The following is a 20,292-nucleotide window of genomic DNA, read 5'->3' on the forward strand; positions in this document are numbered from 1 at the left end:
GAAAAAAAGGTCTATTTCTAGATATACATAAAGAGAGGATGGTCACAACCTTGACCATAAGTCTATTCAGTCAAGACTGACCTGAGGTCGAACAACATCAGCTAAATTGCCCGTAATTCTAACTCTATGCAATATGGCTGAAGGGAAAATACCTGCAAGTAACCTGTAAGGATAATGATTGCATATGAATGCACGAAAACGCTCAGTTCCACACCCTGTTAAGAGAAAAATTACATATTGGCTCTATATATTGAGAATTATTTCAATAGAACAGTTGAACATTAAAATACGGTCTATTAATTGATATATAATATTTATTTGATAAATTCCATGTCTATTCAATATTATCTTGCCTGAGAAATTATCCTGATTTTATAAATTTATATTTTGCATTAGTTTATCAAGTATCCCATGTGGTCTAGTGGTTAGGATTCCTGGCTTTCACCCAGGCGGCCCGGGTTCGATTCCCGGCATGGGAACTTGATTTTTTTTTTAATGGAAATGTTTTATTTTTTTGTTCATAATTGATTTAAAACAGTCTGTCATTTAAGAAACAAATTTCATATTTTGTTTTCATCGAATCATGTAAGGAGTAGTAGTTTTAAAACGTATGCAGAATCGAAAAGATAATTTTACAAAATGATCTTTGATTTTGTCACGAGTAATAGCTGATTAATTTATAGAAAGATGAATAGAAAAACTTTATTCATTATCAACTATTATTTATCTGAAACAAATGAAAAGGCGAGCTCACGATGCTTGTTTTTGATGGCTTTGTCAGATGAGGTTTTATCAACTAAGACAATTTTTTAAAGAAAAATAACGTTATCCCTGATATATGCCAGGAAAGACTTTCTTTTTTGTACACCCCAAACGTAATCATTTTTTAAAAATTGATTTCGTACCATGTCTTATAATAATGATGATGAGAAAGTCATAAAAGTTAAGAATTTCTATTTAAAAAAGACTTCATTTCTGTATTAGGTATATTCATGTCCCAATTTGCCTAACCTTAAGATCTAAATTGCCTAATTATGAAATTTGCCTAACCTTTGGACATGAATATACATACTTCAGAAACGAAGTTTTTTTTTAATAGAAATTCTTAATTTGTATGACTTTTACATCATTATTATTGTAAGACATGGTAGAAAATCAATTTTCCACCATGTGTAATATTTTTTAAAAATTTTATACTGAGGTACAAAAGGAAGGCTTTCTGACCACGTGTGTATCGTTGGCGATTTTCTTTCTCCGTCTTCCCTTCCTTGGACTTTTCCTTTTTTCTATATTTCTGACGAAGAGCTCCGCTCAAAACGTTAAATCCTCCTTCTTTCTTTCCTTTCCTGAGCGTCTAATAACACTATACTTGTTCCATGTCCTCGCATTGTTGTTTTCTCTTTGTTCATGTTTGGATTAACTATATATATATATGAGGATTTAACGTTTCGAGCGGAGCTCTTTGTCAGAAATATAGAAAAAAGGAAAAGTCCAAGGAAGGGAAGATGGAGAAAGAAAATCTTATATACATTCATCATCATCGTTTAACTTCCGTTTTCCGCGCTATTTTCGTGTGTCCCTACACCCCCACTATCGTCTTGGGAAATGGGTGGGGAAAAATTGAACCAAAGTAGTATGATTGTCAGTTGGTAGCAAATGCTATTGCTGCACTATACAGAAGCATGAAAAGACATCACTGAACTACAGAAGTATTTGGATATATGTGTATTGTAATTTATATGTTTAAAATATACCCAGATAAAAAATATATTTTGGGAATATAAGTGAACACTGATTTAGAAGTCCTTGAATTTATAACATTAATTACTTTCATTTTTATCATGCTGCATTTAGTATCAGTGTTTGGTAGTCACTGAGGATTCTACTAGTTCTTTCTGAAGCTATGCCTATAATTAAGTAGTTTGTCTTAGAGCTAAAATTGTTGAATAAATATTTTACAATGTTGTTCATTTTACATGTATGTATATATATATATGAATGAGAAAAGGAAGAAAATGGAGAAACTGACATGCAGATATCAGTTTATTCAAAGATATGCAAATCCATATAATGAAATTTGAGTATCTTTGAGTAAACTGATGTCTGCATGTCAATTTCTCCATTTCCTTCCTTTGCTCATTCAGGATGAGAGGCAAAGTTGACCTCAGTGGTATTTGAACTCAGAATCTAATGACAGACGATATACCACTAAGCATTTTGCCCAGCACACTAACAATTCTGCCAGCTTTCCATATTAATAAAATGAATAATAATAATGTAATATAAATAAAATGTCAAATGTTTTGGTGCATGACTTTTAGCATGTATTTCTAATGTCTTGCTTCCCTTTCTGCTACTTGATACTGTTTTCTACCACTTCATTTCTTACAGTCTTTCCAGATCTGTCTTTCAGTTTTCATGTCTCTAACTGTAGTACTATTCCAACACCATATCATCTTCCATCTGGATGAAATCTTACCCCATTTAGATATCTGATCTGTAGCCCTCAGTTTAGGAAGGAGCTTGCTTCATGATCCTGGGTTCAGTTCCACTATGTGGCACCTTGGGCAAGTGTCTTCTACTGTAGCCCCAGGCCAGCGAAAGCCTTGTGAGCAGTTTTAATAGACATAAACTGAAAGAAGCCCATTATATACATACACACACATATGTATGTTATGTATGTATGGATGGATTATGTGAGTGTGTGTTTGTCTCTTTGTCTAGACATCGCATGAGAGTTGCAAAATGATTGTCACTATCATAAAAACAGCGTTGTTCATTTCTAATATTATGTGAGAATACGTTTGACCATGGTGAAATATTACTTTGCATGGAAACAGGTGAGGGTTAGTGACAGGAAAGGACTCCAGCCACAGAAAATCTACCTCAATATCTGTCCAACCCATGCAAGCTTGGAAAAGTGAACATTAAAACAATGATCATGATGATGATCTTTCCTACTGTCAGATGTATCATCTAGTGCTTCTCTGAACCTACAACTTGTTGGGTCTCTTTCAGCTTCTATATTTCCCTTCTCCAAGTTGAAACTTCCTTTAAGTTCTTAGTTTGAAGTAACAAATGACAAGTCCATTGTGAGTGGTTCATTCTTCCATGGAAAGATTTGTTTGTAACCATTTATTTGGCCAGTTTCCTGGTGAATATAAATTCTAAGTAGTTTGTGTGTTTGCTTTGTAGGTGATTAGGTGTCTGGTTGGTTTCCTGTGGTTACCGTAGTAAATGGTTAGGTCATCTGCATTGCAGAACCCCAGAAGCCTTTATCCCCAATTCATTCCTTGTATCATATCCATGAGCACTATGTATACCAAGGACATCCAAACATGTTAATTAAATGATCAGTTGTGATTATGTGGTCACAGTCATTCATTATCAAGGTAATCTGTGAAGGGGCCTCATAAAAGCTGTCCTTTGGTTCACCGGCTAACTTTTATCATGGTGTGTTTATAAAGATAAATGGCACTGTTGTGTTGTCTAATGCAACCTTAATTATTGTGATTTCCATTATTTTATCTATCTAGTTCTCTGCTAACAATATACTTCCTTCCTCTATTCAATCACTGTTACCTACCTATGAGAATTTGTATTTGTATAATTGTTCCTTGCTCATGTGGAATCTGATTTAGACTCATCTTGATCTTGCCACTTGAGTACAGCATGCATTTATTCAACTCTGCTCTAATACCTCTAATACCTCTCTACTTTCACTTGACCCAATTTCCATCATGCTGCCACTGACAGTGGCAGCTCTTAAGTTTTGGATTTGTGTCTATATATATATATATATATGTATGTATGTATATATAATCCTTTACTTAAACAATTAAAATCAAGTTAATCTTTCACATATATGACTCAGTGGTCAGTGAGAGCTGTACAAGTCATGTACAAGGATGTTGTCAGTAAGGTGAGGGTTGGCAACTAATGAAGAATTCTAGGATCAGTCTTCAGCCCCATCTAATTCATCATAGTCCTTAGCAATAACAGAATTCAAGATAGGCTGCCCCTGGGAGCTCCTCTATGTTGATGACCTTGCACTAATAGCTGAGTCACTACCAGAACTAGAGCAGAAGTTTCAGGTGTAGAAGTAAGGTCTAGAATCAAAGGGCCTTAGCGTCAACCTAGCAAAAACCAAAGTCACATGAATCACAAATCCCTTTAGGTAGATGACCCTGCTCAATTTGTAGAAAAGGTGTAGGTAGAAATTCCATAAGATGTACCTAGTGTAAGCTATGGACACATAAGAGGTGCAGCAATATTAAAGGAAGGTTAACTGGGAAGATGGTTTTTGTATGTGGCAGATGCACAGGTGCAATAAACACCAAAGATGTACAGAAAACTAATTCCATCACATGCCAGGGAGTAAAACTAGAAGTAGTTGATAGCTTCCATTACCTAGGTGACCAAGTCAGTAGCAGAGGTGGATGCTCTGATAGTATAGCTGCCAGAATAAGAATAGCCTGGACAAAGTTCAGAGAGCGCCTACCTCTGCTGGTAACAAAGGGTCTCTTGCTCAGAGTGAAAGGTAGACTACATGATGCCAGTGTGCAAACAGCCATGCTACACAGCAGTGAAACATGGGATGTGACTGCTGAGGACATGCATAAGCTTGAAAGAAATGAAGCTAGTATGATCCGTTGGATGTGTAATGTCAGTGTTCATACACAACAGAGTGTAAGAGCCCTGAGAAAAAAGTTGGACTGAAGAAGCATCAGAGGTGGTGTGCAAGAGAGACGACTGTGTTGGTATGGTCATGTGTTGTGTATGAATAAGGACAGCTGAGTGAAGAAGTGCCACACCCTGACAGTGGAGGGAACTTGTGGAAGAAGTAGACCGAAGAAGACATGGAATGTGGTAGGGAAGCAGAACCTTCCAATGTTGGGCAACACAAAGGCAATGACAAATGACCAATATACTGTACTTGAGAAAACCCGGCAAGCTAAGTCAGCTCGTAGCCATGGCTGATGCCAGTGTCACATAACTGGCCCATTTGAAAGTACCCTTCAATCATCAGGCAATATGTTGAGCTTGTGAAGACCTGTTGAACCAAGTGAAATCATAGTCATGGCTGATGCCAGTGCCACCTGACTGGCAGCTGTACATGTGACATGTATAATGCATCATTCAAGCATGACCAATGCCAGTGCTGCTTGAGTGGTACGTATAAAGCACCATTGGAACATGGTCAATGCCAGTGCCACCTGTCTGGCTCCTATGCCAGTAGCATGTAAAAAGCACCATTTGAGCATGGTCGATGTCGGTACTGCCTGACTGGCCCTCATGCTGGTGCCACTTAAAAAGCGCCCACTACACTCTCGGAGTGGTTGGTGTTAGGAAGGGCATCCAGTTATAGAAACCTTGCCAAATCAGATTGGAGCCCGGTGCAACCTCCCAGCTTGGCAATCCTCAGTCAAACCAGCATCGAAAGCGGACGTTAAACGATGATGATGTTGATGATATTGTGAAGCAGATGAGAAACAAATATCCTTTAAGCAGTATACTATCACATTTATTTTGCCCATAAATTTTGGTAACTATTTTCAACAGCTTCTAATTAATTTATTTTTCCATGATTAGGTCTAGAGAAAGGAGCTTTTGCAGAACCTGACATTAGGGCAATCAACACTGTTGAGGGTCTACTTGAATAGCTTGTAAACTGACAACTGCATGAAAAATACTGGCATGGAGAGAATTGAAGAAGGATGATACTATGAAACGGAAGACGGATTAGTACAATGTTGTATGTAGACACAATATGGTCGATGGGAATGAGCCTTAGGGAATGAGTGAAAATGACATGAAACCAGTTAGTTTGATAGAACAAAGGTCACCATAACTGAAGTAGAAAAGGCAAGGAGCAGAAACAACACTCCAACATCTGTAGGTCAAAGTTTGGCATGTGTGAGTAATTTGTGGAATAGCCGCACTGTTTTGATGTGAGGAAAGAATTCCATTATGAGTCTCACTTGAGCATGATCAAGGCAGTGATTCTCAAAGTAAAAAATTACATGGCAGGAAATAAACCAGAAAATTAAGAATTAATTCTGTAATACACTATAACTGGTCAGTCTGTTTTGAGAAAACCATGTCCTTTTTTTCTATGCCAGGTATGCAATTTTCTTATTGTTTTTGCGTGGGAGTAAAAACGTAATTGACTAAATTTATTAAATTGACTAGTAAATGACAGCAAGGTGAGTGGTTAAGAAGCCCACTTCGCAACCACGTGGTTTCAGGCACCTAGGGCAGATGTCTTCTACTATAACTCTGGGCCATTAATGTCTTGTGAGTGAATTCGGTAAACGGAAACTGTATAGAAACCTGTTGTGTATGAGTATGTATATATATATATATATATATATATGGGTGTGTGAGCTTATTCCCCCACCTCTTGGACAATTGTATTGTTTGTTTACATTCTCCGTCGGCAGAAGAGATTAACGGAATAAGTATCAGACTTATACATAAATAAGTACTGAGACTGATTTGTTCGACTGAACCCTTCAAGGCTGTGCCCCAGCACGGCCGCGGTCCTACGACAGAAACATGTAAAAGATAAATAGAGTTAACAATAGTGGGGGTGGTGAACTATTTTTTGCCCTGAAAAGAAATTCAGTCTTTCTAAAGAAATCTGTTTTTTGCTGAGTGAAGAGAAGCAATATAAAATCCCACCACCCACCTAACACTATAAATGTTAACGACGTTGAAAATTTACCGTTGTGTCTAGCCAATAGAAAGCAATATCATAGTCTAAGTTTCAACAGAATTTTCTATTATTTGTCATAATCAGTGGAAAGAATGAGTAAATATTAGTAAGAGTTATCTCACTTTATACAATAACATTACGAATATATACACGTGGGGACGAGTACTTGCTTGAGTGCTGAATTCATTTGTATGTTTGAAGGTATGTATAACATGTGTTGACATGTTCGAGAATTACAGAAAATAATAAAAATGATTAATAAAATGATGTAGCTCATAACTACCCTTTATTCGTCGTGTGAAAAGTAACAAGGTAACACTACTCGATGTTAATATAACTCACACAAATAGGTCTTTTTTTTTTATAGAATTAGCAGTGGGTGGATACGGTATGTTGCAACATTGATGTCTTTTGCAAGGGCATGACCGGGATTCGGCATTTTTATGTAAAGATGGTTTGGAGAGTGAAGACAGTAGAAATTTGCCACTGATTTATGCTGATGAGGAAAGAACATCGATGAAGTAATGGTGGAAACCGCCGTCGTTATCATGAGAATGACTGTGATGACAATAGCAGTAAATGAAAAGGGAAAAGGCTGAGGTGATTGCAGTTGACATTGTCATGGTTACTATGTCCATATTTGTGGTGATAATCGAAGTGGGGGAAGGTTAAGGTGGGATCACATAATGATGATATTTGTAACAGTTACAATGGTGGTGGTAGTGCTGGTAGTAATTGTTATGAAGTCCCGTGGAAGCTCTTATCGTGCAGACTTAGAGAGCACGTAGGTAGTCGGTCTAACCGAGAATATTTGTTTAGAAGTGATGGTAGTGGTGGTAGCTGTGGATGATGCTGTTGTAAATGGAACCAATTATCGTTGTTGAATGATTCAAACCAATTCCGCAAGAGCAAACCTAGACTATCATGGCAAATGCAAATCGCAAATATATTATTCTACGAATACTTGGAGCTTCGGTGATCCCGACATTAATTGTGGTGGCAGTGGAGATAATAATAACATTGAGTTAGTGTATGATGAGAAGGAATGTCTTAACCTTTAGAATTAAAAAAAAAAGCCTTTGTCAGAGGAAGCTGATGTTTCGATGTTTCTTTTTCTTTCTCTGCAAGCGACCAAACATTAATTTTACTACTCTGACCGAGGTAGACTACCCTCTTATCCGTCCTCCAAGTTCTAGTGATTCCAAGCACGCACGTACACGCTCACACATATATTGTGACTACTACTAAAATTAACTGAGTTAATTACCGATTTATGGTATATATTTGATAGACAGAAAAACAAAACACACTTATGCAGGCGTTTGGGTGATTCCACACGTGTAGTACAAATAATACTTTCTGGACCAATGAGGATGCTTCTGATTTCGAAGACTAATTAAACTGACTTCATTACCGTTTCGAAGTATAATTCATTAACAATAAAACACCATAGGTTAGAATTTTTGCAGAGTCAAGCTTGTTGTTTCTGTAGCATCCCTTCTGTTTTGACTGAAGGTCATTGTTTACGTATGAATGTGACAAATTTACCGCGCGCACACACACACTGGATTTAAAAATCGAGCTACAATTAGTTTCATGCCTCTGAAAATACAATGGTCGGATATTGTTGTTGCTTGAATAGCATGCTGTGTATTTTTTTTCTAAGCAATCATTCAGAGTTGGAAATACACAAGACGCTATACAAGCCTGTCCGGTCATTGTATATCCAGAGGCATGAAACTATAGTAACTCTAATTCAAATCCTATGTATATTAAAAAGATATTTATCTCTCACTGGATGCAGTACTTTTGTGTTGATTTCACTAATAATGGAGTATAATATTTTATACATATGTATGTATATCATACATGCTGTCATATAAGACATAAGACGCACATTTTCTATTTTTAAATGTGTCCAAAAATTGCCCTGCATCTAATGTAACAGTACTATGCATGGAAAATCAAGTGTCATTGTCTTGGGAGATGGACAAGCATAAGTTCACGCAAATACAAGTTTCACATCCTGTATGGCAATTTTCATCATCATTATCATTTAACGTCCGTTGTCCATGCTGGTGTGGTTTGAATGCTTTGATCAGGGTGGCTTGCTGGAAGACTGCACCAGACTCCAGTCTGATTTGGCATGGTTTCCTACAGCTGGATACCCTTCCTAACACCAACCACTCCAAGAGTATAATGGGTACTTTTATGTGCCACCAGCATGACATAGGGGCTTTTACGTGCCACTAGCACGAGTGCGATTTTGCTCAGCTTGATGGATTTTCTTCTCAAGCACGACATAATGCCAAAGGTCTTGGTCATTGCCTCTGTGAGACCCAAAACTTGAAAGGAACTCAACCACTTTGCCTCCCTGAGGCCCAACACTCGCAAGGAACTCACCCGTTTTGCCTCCGTGAGACTCAACACTCAAAAGGTGTTCTTCATGTGCCACCAGAACAGATGCTCTTGGCTTGGGGGTCCTCTCAAACACAGTACATTGCCAAAGGTCTCGGTCACTAGTCATTACCTCTGCGAGACTCAAAGTTTGAAGATCATGCTTCACCACCTCGTTCCGTGTCTTCCTGGGTCTCCCTCTACACCAGGTACCCTTCACAGTTAGAGATCAGCACTTCTTTACACAGCTGTCTTCCATATGCATCACATGACCATACCAGTGCAGTCATCTCTCTTGCACACCACATCTGATGCTTCTTATGCCTAACTTTTCTCTCAAGATGCTTACACTCTGTCGAACATGCACACTGACATTGCACATCCAGCGAAGCATACTGGCTTTATTTATTTCAAGCCTACGCATGTCCTCAGCTGTCACTTGTTTCATTGCCATGCAGCATAGCAATTTGCACACTGACCAAAATAACCATACAGCTTACTTCAATGGATATAAAGTTGAGACAACTTATTGTTGATAATTTTCCTACAGTGTTCAAACCCATGGCTGAAAAGCAAAAAGAGAACTGCTAAAATATCAAACTTAAGCTAAATCATATCACACGCAAAGAAGTATGGAATTAAGGCAGTTACTTGATGTTTTGATCCATCACCAATTGCGAAAATAGTAAGGACTGGAAGAAAGCAAGAAGAGCTACTAGATATAGCTCTGTCTCTGTAGGGAAACTATAAAGAGGCCTGATTAGAAGAATTAAAAGCATGGGTGTCAGACTAGAGAAGTTTAGGTTTTCCAGTATCCACCAAAATGATTATGCATCGTTTAAGACTTATAGCAATGGCCTGATACCAATGATTTTAGACAGATTTATGACAGAATTACCTCTGTATTAGACCTAGAACAAGATAGGCAAAAAAAAAAATTCCCCCTGAATATGAAAATAAAATCAAAGTTTCACAGGTATATAATTCATGAAGAATAGAAGTTAATTTTGATATTTTACAGAGAGCAAATATAGACAAAGTTCCTTTACATTTGATGTGCCATCAAACAAGGCAGTAGAATTCAAAGGTGCTAAATCTGTGACTGTTAAAACAGGTGGCCATGAGAAAACATAATACAACACAGTTGTATTAGCATGCTGTGCCAATGGCACAAAATTGTACCTTTTTGTTGTTAAAAAAAAAATTGCCCAAAAAAAGAATGTTCAATGGGATTTATGTTATGGCCATCCAAAAAGGTTGGATGGATAAGAGAAGAATGAAATCGTGGCTTGAAAAATCTGATTCAGGTATTCTAGTGGGCTTTTAAAGAAACCTACCTTATTAGTGTGGGACCACTTTTGGACTCACAAGACTGAACATTTTAAGAGAAAAGCTGGAGAACTAATGACTCAATTAGTTGTAATTCCAGAAGGCCTGACCAATCAATTATAGCTTTTAGATGTTTCAATCAATATACCGTTTATAGAATTCATACAGGAGTGGAACAAGTGGATGTAATCTTCAGATTTTGAAGTGACACCAACAGGGGGAAGGAAGAGGCCTACTATTACACAGGTTTGTGAATGGGTACAAAGTTAATGGAATACTATAAAAGAAGAGGTGCCCTTGGTGGTATTGAGATGATTTACTGTTACTGTTTGGAGAAGATATTCTGACCCAGATACTATTACAAAGAATTCCAGTGATGAGAGTAACATGAATATCAACAGTGTAAATGAGAAATATAGGAAGAGGCTCAGGGAAAGTTCTTGTGGTAGAAATGCGAGGGCATTGATGGTAATAGCAAATAAGCTAGATGTCAGGAGAGAGAAGGTGCAGAATGAAACTGATTGGAGGAGACAGTAGGTGGGGAAAATAATGAGAAATGGAAGTGGTTTAGGGTGTGAAAGAAAGGTAACTGAGAAAAGCACAGGATGTAATGTGTGCTTATTCTGCTCTCAGTGGGTAGAGAAGTGATGGGTGTTAGGGGATAAAATATGGAGGAAAAAATTGATGAGCAGAGTGCTCAGGGTAGGTCAGAGCCCTTCACAGACAAGCACTACCAAAGTGGTTTTAGGATATCAGTTCTGCTGTAGTAAGCAGGCCTCCTTGAGTACAGCAAGGTGCCAGATATCTTGGTCCTTTGTTATCTCATTTGTAAGGCTCAGCATCTTGAGATCAGCCTTCAATACTTGTTCCATATCTTCCTGAGTTTCCCTCTTCCACATGTTCCATCCACTTTAAATGATCAGCACCTCTTTATGCAACTGTCCTCACACATGACCAAACCAGCACAGTCTTCTATCTTGCACACTGCTCTAATTTATCTAAATTTTTTCGCAGTACACTAGTACTCTGTCACACATGTATACTGGCATTACATATCCAGTAGAGCGTACTATCTTCATTCTTCTCTAGTCTTCATGAATCAAAATTCTAATCTCCTTCAAAGTAGGATCCTCTAACTTCAGTGCACTTGTAGCATTCCAGCTACTTTGTGATGTCCTCCAAAATGAAGGTGTCCAGGAGCCTCCTTCGTTTTCTCCTTCAGCTTGGGGAACAACTAAAAGTCACAAAAAGCAAGGTCTAAACTGTAGGGAGAATGAGAGTCAGTTTTGATGTCCATCTCTGTCAAGCAGTTGGTTACTAGGACAGAATTGTGGACTGGCGCATTGTTCTGGTGCAGGTGTCACCAACCTAAGTAGAAGAGCTCTGGCCTTTTGTGATGAAATCTCCCCTTGAACTCCCTCAAAACCTCCACAAAGTACTCTTTGTTGACTGTCTAACCAAAGGGAACCCAGTGGATGTAGATGATGTCCTTGCTGTCAAAAAAGGAATCATTATGAGCTTTCCAGTGGGCTTGTTTTGCCTGGCCTTTTGTGCCAGTAAAAAACAGATGTCCAGCTCATTCAAGTTGATCCCTGAGCTGTCTAGAGTATTTTACCAGTTTAACACAAAACCTTGTAGCATAGTGAACTTCCAAATTCTCTTCACATCCCGATTGTATTCTCCAAACTAGCCAGCTATGATAAGCAGTGTTTAGTAGAATGTGTTCAAAGTGTTGTTATAGTTGTTTCCTTCAATCTGGAATAATAAAAGTTGGCAGGTCAGCTTATTATATGTGTAGTAATTATATCAAAATTGCAATACTCTAGGACAGTTATAATTACCGCTCCTAAAACACTCACAAAACTTCTGGAAAGTACCTCGTATATATATATATATATATATATATATACACTCACGGAGTGGTTGGCGTTAGGAAGGGCATCCAGCCGTAGAAACACTGCCAGATTTGACTGGGCCTGATGAAGCCTTCTGGCTTCACAGACCCCAGTAGAACCGTCCAACCCATGCTAGCATGGAAAACGGACGCTAAATGATGATGATGATATATATATATATATATATATGTATCATCATTATCATAATCATCATTTAACGTCTGTTTTCCATGCTGGCATGGGTTGGATAGTTTGACTGAAAACTGGTAAGCTGGGAGCTGCCCTTCCTAACACTAACTACTCCAAGAGTGTAGTTGGTGCTTTTTATGTACCATACATACATCATTATTTACTGTCTGTTTTTCATGTTGATATATATATAAATATATATATACAGGGTGCAATGGGTAAATTGTTGCCATTTTATATTGTTAGTTTTGGACATGCACATTGCTTGTTTTTGATTTTGTTGACTACACAGTTTAGTAGTGTCAGGTTGGGCACCATTTGTAAGAAAGACAGCACCATGATGCAATTCACTCTGTCAGATATGTGGAAACGACATGCTGTACTACTTGGCATTTGTGCCGGAAGCTCCAATACAAAGATTTCAGAGTGTTTGGGTGTCAATCTTATTTCTTTACTGCCCACAAGGGGCTACACACAGAGGGGACAAACAAGGACAGTTAAACGGATTAAGTTGATTATATCGACCCCAGTGCGTAACTGGTACTTAATTTATCAACCCCGAAATGATATTTAAGCAACCCCAAAAGGATGAAAGGCAGTCAACCATGGCGAAATTTGAACTCAGAACGTAGCGGCAAACGAAATACCGCTAAGCATTTCACCCGGTGTGCTAACGTTTCTGCCAGCTCACCGCCCTGTTTGGGTGTCAATCTGAGGACATGTACCAAGAGTGATAAAAATCAAACATCCAGTCAACATCATGGTATTTGGAGTGATCATTAGTGATGGTGATGTTATGCCTCCATTCATCTTCCCACATGGCCTCAGACTCAACAAGGAGGCCTACATCAAGTGCCTGGAGGAGGTAGTGTTGCCCTGAGTCAAGAGGGTGGCTGCTAGAAGACCCTATGTCTGGAAACAGGACTCTGCACCATGCCACACAAGCAGGAGAACCCAGTGATGGCTGTCAGACAATTTCTGCAACCACATCACCCCTAACATCTGGCAACCTAACTCCCCAGACTGCAACCCCCTTGATTATTATGTGTGGGGTGCACAACAAAACTCCTTGTAACACCAAAGATGAACTGAAGACAAGGAGTATGGCAACATTTACCAACTTAAACAAGAAGACCATCCAGAAGAGTTGCAGAAAATTCCAAAGTCGTCTGGAGGCCATGGTTGAAGCCAATGGCAATTTTATTGAAAAAATTTACTCTTTAGTATTTCAAGATATTTTTATGTAATTTTGGTAAATAAATTTGTTAAAATGAGATGTCAGTGTTATTTTCCTTTTTGCGTAATTTAGATGACAGTTTATTCACCGCACTGTGTGTGTGTGTGACATAACTGGAATTTTAGGTATTTGGATTTCTAATTCTCTGAAAGGTCAAAGACAGATAATGGCAGAAAACCAAGACCTGTCCAAAAATCTGTGGTAATTAGTAGAGTACAGCAAGATGCCATTCTGGGTCCCCTTTTATTTCTCATAATGTTATCAAATATTGATTTCAAATTTTGGTACAAGGTAAGCAATTCTGGGGGAAGAGTAAGTTGATAACATTGACCCCAGTACTCATTTGGTACTTATTTTATCAACCCCAAAAGGATGAAAGGTAAAATCAACCTCGGCAGAATTTGAACTCAGAATATGAAGACTGACATAATACCACTAAGCATTTTGCTTGGCATGCTAATGATTCTGTCAATTTGCCGCCTTAATTTTACTATAATGGGTGTTATGTCCGTCTGTCTGTTCCCTCTTTACGGTCAAACAGCTGGACCAATGGTCATGATGTTTTTCGGGATTACAAAGGCAGTAATGAGGAAGGTTTTTAGTGCAAAAAATATGAAAAAGTATGATTATTTGGTAGATGTTGTGGGTAATTGTTCAATTTACAGGTGTAAAAAAGTAAATAAAAATTAAGGTAAGTAAGTCAACCTCTTACTACAATGGGCATTATGTCCGTCTGTCTGTTCCCTTTTTACAGTCAAACAGCTGGATCAATGGTCATGATGTTTTTCGGGATTACAAAGGCGGTAATCAGGTAAAAATGTGAAAATGTATCATTATTTAGCAGATATTGAGTTTTGTATTAATTAATTAATCTCCTTTGATTTTTGTGTTAAAATTTCAGTGACAAGGATTCCCCCACCCCGTATGGTTCATGAATTTAGATTTGTGATACTGTCCCTTTATTTCCCATTATAGATGGGCAGATTCCTAAAGATTCCACTTGTGCTTTCACAACAAACAAGGCACAGAGCTAGACTTTAGATCATGCTGGTGTTTACACATGCCCAGTTATACGTCACTATGAGTAGAGCAACAGACTCCCAGTAATTTGAAAATTAGTGTTGACCAAACAGAAAATATTCTCTACAAAGAATTATATATTTCTTTCTTTTTCCTTTCAACACAACATTATTTTTTTTTTGCTTCATTTATTTTTCTTCTAACCAGAATTGTTTTTCTCTTATTTAGATTTCTTCTTGTTCCACACAGAATTATACATACAAGAATATATATATATATATATTCTTTTCAAAAATTACACAGCATTATTATATATATATTTTTCATTTCTACGACTTTTCCTTTCATTACACTTTTCTCAGCAGAGACTGGATCGGTTACTTGCAAACTGTCATTATCTTTTAAAGTGTTTGTATTAGAATGATTCCTCAACAAATCATTTTCAGTAGAAGGACCTTTTCCTGTAACAGATGGCTCAAATCCTCTAATTTCAGAATTTTCTACATGTTCTTCACTAGTCACTTCCATCAACATTTCATCTGGAGTCTTTTCAAGGAGGGCTTGTTTAGTATCCTCAATCACAAAATGGCTTGCGTTTTCTTTGTCCATTTTAACTTTCTTAGCTGGTTCATTTTCAATTTCAACAGATATCTGCTTACATTTGAAATCTTTTGGCATGATTTGTTTTAAATGTATCATTAATTCTTTTTAATTTTTTTTTTCTTCTAACCAGAATTATTTTTTATTCCACACAGAACCATAGTTTTTTTGTTTTTTTTAATGCTGCAGGTAGTACATTATTATAAGTCTAAATTATTACTGGTAGTGCTACTACATATAGAAACCTGACTTATAAATCCTTCGAACGGACTTATTATTATTATTTTTTGTTCCACAGAGAACTTTTTTTGTTGGCATTAGGAAGGGTATCCAGCCATAGAAACCATGCCAGCATGGAAAGTGGATGTTAAATTACAGCAATGGCAGTGTCGGAGATGATGACAATGACAACAATACATGCTTCTCTAAACATATTTATATTCTGTCTAGAGTTCAGTAGCTAGGTACTGACAACATTTACTATAAGAGACCTGGCATTGATGTTGACATCTTGGAAATCCCTGTTTGGAGCAGGTTGGACTACTGTTCATAACTAAGGTCTTCTACCAGCCCAGGCCTTACCTATCAAAGATATAAGCAAAGTCATAAATCTTAACTACTGGGAATATCTTTTCACATTATATGTCAACTCTCTGGAACATCTGGAGGGGAAGATATGTCATATATATATATATATATATATATATATATATATATATATATATAGAGAGAGAGAGAGAGAGAGAGAGAGAGAGAGAGAGAGAAACTCTTGTTTGGAACTTCAGAATACAAGAGAGAGAAAACCATCCCAATTCTCCTTTACTCAGAATCAATTATCTAACAGTAGCAGTTTGGTATTTGAAGGTCCTTAGATGTACAATTGTCCTCTACAAAAATTACAAATATACCTTGTGAATACAGTACAAAGAATGAGGAAGGAACAGTGCTCCTGTTGTTAAGTTGCTTCTGTGATGCAACTTAACAATTTGTAACACTAATTTCTGATAAATACACAAGCAAGACAAACTTCATTATCACAAAGAAACAGGATAGAAAATCAGTTTTGAATGCTGAGTCTTTCTCTAGTGAAGAATAAACTAGTGATTCGTGACTTCAGACTAAGAGTTAAAGAAACTCTATGCCTCAAAGCAGTTTGGAAATGGAAATGAAAGTATAAGGAGCCATCAAACAATTATTGAGTGTGAGAACTACTAACTGAAGCATTTTACAAACAGGAAGTGAAAGTAGAAACATATAACATAAAAAACAACTGGAAGTTCCTATGTGAAAACCTGCAGAGGGCAACAGATGAGGTTTGTGAGTGAGGTTCCAACCAGATGGAATGTAGCATGGTGATGGAATAATAAAAGCTAAGGGAAGAACCTGAAAGGACTGGAAGAAAGAGAGGGGTATAGAGCAATACCAAGCAGCTAGATGAGAAATTAGGTATACTTTGCAAGAGGTGCAGCAGAAAGAGGTTTTCCAGTATTATGTAATATGAAGATCAGAAGCTCAAAGTGTTTCAGATTGCAAAACATTGTATGGACGAGCATCAAGACACCATTAGAGAGAAGTGTGAAATTATTAAGGTGCACATACTTTGATAATTATTGTGTGAAATTATTAAGGTACTGATGCTAAAAAGTAAAAAGTATAGAAGTGCTATTATACAAGAAGTCATTGCATATGGAAAATGCATAAGAGAAAGAGGGTCTTTTCTGGATAGACCCAACAGAAGTACCAACAAGCATTTCAAGATTCTAGCAGTATCGTAGTAAGCATAATTAAGGTTATGGAAGCAAGTAAAGCATATGGTCTATCATTAATAGTCACTGAGATAATTGATATGTCTGAGATAGTAGGGCAGAAGCTATTCACTTATGTAGTCAATCACGTTATACAGGAAAGTGTTATACTCATTGACTGACATAGCATCCTCATTGTCGAATACTACAAAGCAAAGAAGATGCATCAGAGAGAAGCGATTGCAGAAGTCAAATTATTGGGCCAGGTTATGAAAGTTATGGAAAAAATTACAATTCAGGTAATAGATAAGATGCATGGTATCTATTTAGATATCATTGGTATGTTGGTCTTGGTTCCATGTTTTCTTTGGTTTGTTAGTTTCATTTCTCTGTAGGTGGTTCTTGATAATTGGTAGAGGTGTTTCAAAAAAATGAACAAATAGAATAATGATGCATCTGACACAGCTAACCAAGGTCAAGTTGGTGAAGGGAAGTTCCATTTCTGAGGCAGGAAGCTTGCAAATCAGTGATAACACACCCTTTCCAATTGTTCATCATCATCAAAATGATCTTATGTATGTATATAATGTATGTGTACATGTATGTGTGTGTTCAAACATTTAATGCATATGCAAGAACAGGTACCCAGGTATGAAGTCTTCTGTTCAACAATTTATTAAAATATGTGTGACAAAAGGAATTTATTATTAATGCAAACCAATTGTTTGGCTTCTTAAATTCCATTGCTTATCCCTAAAAGTACATTTTGTCTCATTAGAGTATTAAAATTATTTATTCTTTTGGTGACTGAATTCTAAAATGATGAGAAAATAATATAACGAAAAATTTGTTGTTAAAATAGAAATTGTTCTTTTATGTATGAAAAATTCACTAATTGTCTAAGTTTAGGAACATGCTTCTTGTAAAAGTTTTTACTCTTGGAGTAAAAAGTGGTTTTTGAATCAAAGTAAAGATTTGCTTAAAGAAGACCACAATAGAAATAATATTTTCCTGTAACATTGTCCTTTTCTCATTGAATGATGGAATTACTAAATGTAATCGTTTTTATTTTAGTTTGTATTTCCATTTAATCAAATCCTTTAAAATTACTATTATACAATGTATTTTTACGTATCTGCCTCTTGTAAAGATTAGTAATTTATTCAACAGTAATACGATATATAAACATTTGTTTAAATAAAAGGAAAAGATCCTATATATATATATATACATACAGACACACATACATGATACAAGCAACACATACATATACACACATATAAGTGTGTGTGTATGTATGTGCAATGAAAATACATTGTATTAGATGATTCCTGTCAGCTTACATGTCTCCATACCCCCCTCCTGTGATGTGTCTTAACATTTATGTTTAAATGGCTGCTACCTTGTCTTAAATATCTGGGAAATATCGAAACATAGTTTGTCTCACCCAAGACATTACCAAACATAAGAAAGTTTGCTCTATTTTAGCAGTCATTAAAAAAAAAACAACTCAATGCTTTTTTTCCTGAAATTTTTTGTACAGTATATATTATTTCTATTTAAAAAAATTGAAGACATGAAATTCCCATTTAATATCTGATTAAAAATTTAATTTTTAAAGAATCACAATTCTATATTTTAATTACAGTAAACTTAAAAGAATTAATCAACTTTCTGTCAGAATTTAAAAGTAGTAATATAATCATCATTCTTGGAATAATAATTATAGGGATTTGAGATAAGAAAAAAAAAAAAAAAGAAACAAGCTGCATAGGAAGACTTAATTGTATTCCTCGCTTTAACTTGTATGGTCTATTAATAATTCTAATCATATTATAAAGCTTGCTTGTATGTGGGCGTCATGAGGACGACGCCATGACATAACAATAGTTTGGCGGCGCTCACAAACATGCGACTTGTAGAACATTATTCCATAAAATTAACTGAACATTATATATATATTTAATATTTGAATAGTTTATTATAAATATTGGAAATATATTTCGAATAAATAATATTAATAAAAATTCGATATTTTCGTTTATTCTACAGCCATGTTAAAAATGTTTGATACTCATAAATGATGCTTCCGAAAACAGAATCATCATTCTCATGCTTACAAAGAGTACAAAGAATAAACTGTCTTTTTTTTTTTTTTTTGCTTAAAAAAATTTCAAAATTATTTTCGTTTTGGCTTTCAAAATAGAGACAAGTTTTTGTTCATTTTAAAACTGTTTTAACAGCATGTTGAATGCAATCTGAACCCACCCCAACCCTCAACACCAACTACTGTTTCTGCTGGCCTTTTGTTGTCAGTCTCTCAGCTTCGCTCAACTAGTTAAGCGCAAAAATCTCGTGATGGCGGTCATTCTCCTTCGAGGGAAATCGACCCTTATCCGTATCAATCGCCACATTTATCATGAGAGTTTTGTAACGACTTTTAAAACTCTCTGTGCCATTTTCTTCACTTGTAGAATCTCATCATTATTTATTGAAACTTTCGTTTGTACACAATAGTAATAGCTTATTGTCTTGTCGACTAAATGCGTAGATTTATTTTTCGTGGGAAGCTGGTCTGGCTGACTCCATGTTGGCATGCCAAGATACGTGGTATCCAATCTGAAGACAACTTGGACAATATTTGCTGACGAAAATGGTAATGCTTTCGAAATTTACACACCTTAAAATTATATATGTATATACACATGTACAGACATGTATAGACGTGTATATATGTATATATATATATATATAATCTATTATATAAACAAATACGTATATATTTGTACACAGATACATTTATAAACCTATTTACATCTCTATTACATATATATATAAATAGGATATATATGTATATTATATATATAATATACATTATATAATAATGTATACAATATACTAGTAGCATATCTATAATATCAATTTTAATTTTAAATATCGAAAGAAAATTTTGTAATGATTTTATATACAGCGAATGGGATGTTCTTAAATTTTGGGGTTCGAAATTTAACATAATGGTGTTGGTATTTTATATTTATTTACCAACAGAAGAAACTGCAATAAGTTTGGTTATTTTTAATAACAATTGATCGATTCAAGCCAACGTGGATGTTATACGTAGTCGTTCAACACGCTAGAAATAGCGGCGAAATTTCAACCACG

At 36.2% G+C, this 20,292-nt stretch overlaps 1 protein-coding gene and 1 non-coding gene across 2 annotated transcripts in view; both read left to right on the top strand.

The window, feature by feature from the left end:
• Positions 1-407: 407 nt before the first annotated feature.
• Trnae-uuc lies at positions 408-479 on the top strand. The gene has a single exon. It is a non-coding gene; the product is annotated as a tRNA-Glu (tRNA).
• A 19,286-nt stretch (positions 480-19,765) lies between these two features.
• LOC115219923 (acidic leucine-rich nuclear phosphoprotein 32 family member A) overlaps positions 19,766-20,292 on the top strand; it is a 44,024-nt gene continuing 43,497 nt past the window's right edge. The window contains exon 1 of the mRNA XM_036509533.1: positions 19,766-19,786. Within this exon, the coding sequence (XP_036365426.1) occupies positions 19,784-19,786 (3 nt within the window). The 5' untranslated portion in view covers positions 19,766-19,783. The remainder of the gene's footprint in view (positions 19,787-20,292) is intronic.

The sequence above is a fragment of the Octopus sinensis genome, linkage group LG15 (assembly GCF_006345805.1).
Source record: "Octopus sinensis linkage group LG15, ASM634580v1, whole genome shotgun sequence".
Classification (NCBI taxonomy): Eukaryota; Metazoa; Mollusca; class Cephalopoda; order Octopoda; family Octopodidae; genus Octopus; species Octopus sinensis.